General features: G+C 37.8%; 1 protein-coding gene across 1 annotated transcript; it reads left to right on the top strand.

The window, feature by feature from the left end:
- Window positions 1–616: 616 nt before the first annotated feature.
- On the top strand, window positions 617–6,115 carry LOC104462070 (pyruvate dehydrogenase protein X component-like; the record flags this gene model as incomplete). The annotated part of the gene is made up of 3 exons (XM_010073863.1): window positions 617–775; window positions 4,354–4,418; window positions 5,851–6,115. Coding segments are annotated over 3 exons (489 nt in total), but the record flags the coding sequence as incomplete, so codon positions are not given.
- Between the last annotated feature and the right edge of the window lie 203 nt (window positions 6,116–6,318).

Genomic DNA, 6,318 nt, shown 5'->3' with positions numbered 1-6,318 from the left:
AATCCCAATGATACTCAAAGTCCTCATATACTTTTGCAAATCCTCTGGAGGAGACGAGGAAAGTGAAGGGAAACATCGCCTCCATAGTTATCTTTCTGGTGTAATTGGCAAAAATGTTCAGCAAGGGGTACCCAGAGCCCAGGGATGGCGCTGTCAGCAAGGGGTACCCAGAGTCCAGGGATGACACCACAGCTTTACCTAGCTTGGTGCCAGCCATTGTAAAAACAAAGATGAATTCTGCCAACTTTTTCACTGCAGAACAGGCCATCAAACAACAGCACAACAGAACAGTCCCCTTAATCAGCCACACAATGTTCTTAATCCAAAACCTACAGATGATAACCCCACCAGCAAACAACAAAAAAACCATTATTCTCTTATCAGCTCCTCTGAGCATAAATCCAAAACACAGCCTCTTGCTAGCTATTTATGAAGAAGAAAGGAAAAAAAACCTAAGAGAGTTAACTTTAAGCAGTCTGTGCTTAAACCACGGCATTTGGTAAATGCCTGTATGCAGCTATGTGTCTTAAAGGATTTTGCTTTTTCTTAATATTTGATTGCACCATTGTTCCTTTAACAGCTGTCTTTTTTTATTCTCTCTCTCTCTCTTTTCTAGCAAATGCCACACATGAACGTAACCTGGGATGGGGAGGTCTGCAGGCAGCTGCAGTCCATTGACATTTCTATTGCTGTAGCAACAGACCGAGGCCTCATTACACCAATCATAAAAGATGTTGCTGCCAAGGGAATAATGGAAATTGCTGTCTCTGCAAAGGTAGATCTGAAGTGTATGATAGGCTGAGGAATATAGCAGCTATATAGTTTTTTTGTAGCAGAAAATGTAGTATGACCCAGATACACATCAGTACTAACAAAGGCAGTTTCAAAATGGATCTTAAAGCAGTTTCATCATTCTTTAGACTTCAAAATTATTATTAATTTTGCAGCTGTTCATTTTTAATTAACAATAACTTAGCCATTGTGTTATTTAGTTGAATGCTGGCTAGCCTGTTTAAAAAATAGACCTTTATAATTTGGTTTCTTTAATCATCATGAGAAAGCTACATAATATTATTTTTTTTAATATTTCTGGTCTTTGGGTTTCAGATTTTGTTTGTTTGGGAGGGTGTTTTTTTTATCCTTATTCCCAGAAATTTGCTTGTAGCTGCTTGTGTTACTCTCTGTGGAGTTACATTATGGCACTTTTAAAATTTTTTTCAAGTATGCAGTTCAGTTGTGAATGTCACCCAAAAGCTAACATTAAACTACTCGGACTAATGAGCAGTATTTTGCATAGACCAGGTGCCAGTTGGAGTCACTTGAATCCGTGGCAGTTGTTGCCAGCCACAGAAGTATTTTGTGACAGGCAAAAATATAATGAATTATGAAATGCCCCAGCACTGCCCTTTTTATGTCATTCAGTGAGTGCTGATCAAAGGCCTACAATATCTGAGGGATGCAATGGAAGTAGCTGCTAGGGCATAACATTGTCCCAAAACTAGACATAAGCTGCACTTTGTAAATTTTTGTCACTTATCAAAAACTACAGAAATCGTTAATAGTCCATGTTGCCAGAGGGAATAATCAACAACCTTGTAGCAGCAAAAGAATTGTCATGCCACAAAACATTCATACTTGGATGTTCTTAAGTTTTTTCCAGTCCATATTGCTTACTTCATGTTGAATGTGTTGTGAAAGCAAATCCTTTCACTAATATAATAGCTAGCCAAGGAAGGTCAGCTCAGGTTGTTACATTATTTAGTGATTAGTGATACGACACAAAGAAAAGCATTATGACGAGTGAAGTATAGGTTGTGCTTTCATTATCATCCCCAATACCTGTGACACTGTGATGCAGTGTTACAAGCCTCTCTGACCATAAATTACTGTGCCCTCCAGTTCACATGATGGGAATGTACTCTTGCATTATGCTTAATAGGGCTATGATAAAGTAAGCATTCTCCTTTCATTTCAAGTGGAATGTGTGTAGCATAGGTCACGCTACTCAATATGACAGTCACTGGGTCACATACATTACAGGTGTCCACACCATCGACTTCTTCATTGAATTATTGAAAAAAAATACGTACCTGACATGCAAATGTGGGAGGCACAAACTGAAACTGCAGCTGCTTCTCTGCCAGTTTCCCTGTAGTTTGGCAGGCACTTTTCTTTGTGTAGATTGCTTATATGTCCCCTTCTGCTGCCGTGTTAATTTTAACTTCTTTCCAGGTCATGTGCATCCTAGCACCATACTTTCATCATTCAAATAATGCAATTGTGCCTATACATTACACTCATATTGACCCTATTGTTTGAACACTGTTCCCATGGCTGTTGTCTTCTGATTCACTAATTATTCAGAGATAATAAAAGCCTAAAATAAAATTCAGTGTAACCTTTTAACTTTTAAATTCATAATAAGAGTGTCAAAGTTTTGTAACTTGGTGTAAGCTTTTCCAGTCAGTGATTCATTAGAATGAGACTCTCTTAAACTTCTTGGTGTTTATTTCTAAGCTGAAATCATTGCAGTCATTAAACTACCGTGGCCTTTCAGAACCCTTGCCTGAAAGATGTTTAGAAATGTATACAGGGAAGACAGTTGTTTACCATAACCAACAGTTATATTACAATGTGAAAGGGGATTAATCCATGTCACAATTATAACTGCTAACCAGTTCATTATCTGTGCAGAAGGTTGTTGACTCTATCTCCACCCACATGCAAGCAAATAAGTCAATTCAATCATATTTTCCACTTACTGACTCTGGTCCTTAGAGGTAGGGGCAAGGTTTCATAGAAATTACCTCTTGGGATTCAGAGGTTGAATTGAGTGCTTGAAAGGATATTCACACAATGCATGTAGAAAATCCCTGGAGAGCAGAATGGGCACTTCCTGGAAAGCAATCTAGAAACTGTGAGGGGGGAAAAAAAAAAAAAAAAGCCAATTCCTAGAAAGAACATGGAAAAAATTCTAGAAAACAGTTGTAGAAGTCATGAAAAGGTGAGTGGAAAATTCCTAGAAAACTGAGGAGATTCACGGAATAATCTGCTCCAATAAAGTTTCACAAATGTGATATATCACTTTTTGTCATGTTGTGATAAAGTAGGTTTTTTCTGGTTTTTATTTGCTTCCACTGGAATTTCACGTTTTCATATAATTAAGTGATTGGAAATTATAATTTGTTTTATTATTTTTACCAGAAGAAGAAAAATATAAACAGACGGTGTTGCTTTTTTCCATCTTCCCAGAAACAGATCTGAATCTGTTTCCCTGAGTGTGCTTTTGGAGACAGTTATTTTTGTCTTAAAATGTCATAATGCTGCAACTGTCGCAATGTGACATTTTCAATGCACTTTTCCAGCTGCGGAGTAAATATGATGCTAGCCAAGAACACTAAATGTATTCTGTATGATTCGGATAGGTCATCTGTCCTGCATATATTGCCACTTCAGTCTCTGCTGTTGGTCGAAGAGCTCCTCGTTTTGAAAAGGTTGCTACTAATGGAGAAGTCATCTGATGCATTTCTAGTCACCACTTTTTCCACTGGGTACTCACAGGGTGTTAGGAATGGGTCAGTGGCTGAATAACTGGCTCTTGACTCATCAACGAGTGCCCATTTCTCTTGAGGTCCACATAGTCCTTTCTCCCTTATGTGACAACTACTGTAAGAATTATTCCTCCCAATTCCCACTGTTTCCATCTAAGGGGACCTCCAAGATAGAAACATCCTGGGTGGGGAATAAGGTTCTTTCTCTCTGTGATCTTATCTTAGAATATTGTATGAACTTTGTGGGCTGTGTTTTGAACAAAACGTTTGTGGGCAGTTTGTTTTGTTATATTTAGAAGTAGAAGAGTCTCACAAATGAAATGGAGGGCACAGGAAGAGTGGTCTTTAAGGTAGCTGAATGCCTAGCTGCAAGAAATACATTCTCTCAATCTACTAGAAAGTTCTGAAGTGGTACATGACAGTTTCATTAAACAAATCTGTTAAGAATACTGTGAATTTGTCTCATCAGTATTTTGCTAAATGTCATCTAAAAAGACCAGGTGAATGGTGGTTCGATTGTGAAAACTAGAGCAAGTTTTGTAAGATGAGAGAACAGCTTCTGTTGAACAGCCCATATTGTTGGAAAAATGAAGTTTTGTGTCCCAGTCTCTTTGCCAAATCATTGCAGCTACAACAGTGTTACTGAGGTGCTTTCCTAAATACAAAAGCAGATGACTTTTTAATTGTGGTATGGTACTTGTAATGTCTTACTGAAGTAAAAAGAATTAGTCTATTACATAAACACTTTCATTTCTTTCTTCCCTCCTCTTTTTTTTTTTTTTTTTGGTTTGATTTCCCTTAGGCTCTAGCAAAGAAAGCAAGAGATGGAAAACTGTTACCAGAAGAGTACCAGGGAGGAACTTTTAGGTAAAACTCTTCAGCAGCATTTAATACATGCAGTGTGGGTTCAGAACTACTTTATCCTCAGCTATTCCAATGTGTGTTAATGCATTACATTTTAAAATCTTACTCCATTTAGGATGAAACTCCATGTGATGATTCTGAGGGCAAAAACTAAGCTGAGTGTCCTGTATCAGGGGCATAGCTTTATTTCATCTGAGCCTGGTGTGAAATTCACATTTTTCATACTGAGACTGGTCAGACTTTTACTTCTAATTTTTCCCAATTGCAGAAAAACATTGTTTTGTTTTGTTTTGTTTTAAATTGTGTTCTGTAGTTAGGAAAAGCCATTGATAATAGTTTTAAAATAAATAATTTAAAAGTTGTTTGGCAGAAGTATTGCAGCAGACAGTGATGTCTAATTTGTCTTCAATTCACTCATCAGAGGAATGGCTCTATAGGGGCAAAAAAAGATTACAGCAAAATTGTGGTGTTTAACTCTTATAGTTTACTTTTAATTGAAACATTAAAAACTGAGTAGATCAATTTTAAATAGTAGCATGTATTTAGGTTTTTCTCCTATAAAATGTACTCTGCAAAAAGAGCTAGTAAACTTTTATGAGAAAGGAAAATAAAAACCACTAGCATAAATGTAGTGACACAGTTGCACAATTAATTTCTCAGCTGAATTTTTCCACTCCCCAAGTTTCTGAAACTTTTAATGTAGTGTATTTTATAACAGTATCATCAAGCAACACTTCTTGTTATATAATCTTTAGCTCATCTCACTTTTTGTCAGTTTTTTGAAAGCTAATTCTGAATGGTTATGTTAATCATACCTTCTACAATAGAAATTTATGATGAGAATAATACTACAGACTTCTGCAGAAACATTGCTGTAATGTATATGTGTGTGCCTGGGTTGCTAACTGTGTTAGCTTGGAAAAGAGGAGACTGAGGGGTGACCTAATCAATGTTTATAAATATGTAAAGGGTGAGTGTCAGGAGGATGGAGCCAGGCTCTTCTCTGTGACATCCAGTGACAGGACAAGGGGCAATGGGTTCAAGCTGGAACATGGGAGGTTCCACTTGAATATGAGAAAAAACTTCTTCATGGTGAGGGTGACAGAGCACTGGAACAGGCTGCCCAGAGAGGCTGTGGAGTCTCCTTCTCTGGAGACATTCAAAGCCCGCCTGGATGCGTTCCTGTGGGATCTGATCTAGGTGTTCCTGCTCCGGCAGGGGGATTGGACTAGATGATCTTTCGAGGTCCCTTCCAGTCTCTAACATTCTGCGATTCTGTGAGTTTGTGGCTCTCAGGCTGGAGGAGTGGCCAAAAAAATCTCTAAGCCTTTCAGCAGAAAAAACATACAGAAATGCAGCAGTGGAGGCTTGATTGTTCCTTCTAGGGGTTATATAATTTCTGACATTACTGGTAATTCTTTTCTCTTTCATTTAGTATCTCCAATCTGGGCATGTTTGGTATCAATGACTTCATTGCAGTCATAAACCCTCCACAGGCCTGCATCCTAGCTGTGGGCCGAGCAAGACCAGAGCTCAAGATTGTGGAAGATGAAGAAGGGAATGAGAAACTTAAGCAGCGTCAACTCATGACAGTGACTCTTTCAAGTGATGGTCGGGTGGTAGATGATGAACTGGCTTCAAAGTTTCTGGAGACCTTGAAAGCCAATATAGAGAATCCAGTGCGACTTGCCTTGTGTTAAATTCGGTGAAGATTGCTTCTTGTTTTGACAGCACACATAACTGTTATGTACTTGGGCTTGTCTTCTGTATAGAGGAGTAAATAGTTACAGTGAGATGGACAGTTAAAATATTTAATTTATTGAATTAATATGAAAACCTATTAATTTTCATACTTTTAGTCTTTTGCAATGACTAGGTTTTATAATGTAAAGCTAAAAGACTT

The sequence above is a fragment of the Pterocles gutturalis genome, unplaced genomic scaffold (assembly GCF_000699245.1).
Source record: "Pterocles gutturalis isolate BGI_N339 unplaced genomic scaffold, ASM69924v1 scaffold46667, whole genome shotgun sequence".
Taxonomy (NCBI): domain Eukaryota; kingdom Metazoa; phylum Chordata; class Aves; order Pterocliformes; family Pteroclidae; genus Pterocles; species Pterocles gutturalis.
This window is presented reverse-complemented; position numbering and strand designations above follow the sequence as displayed.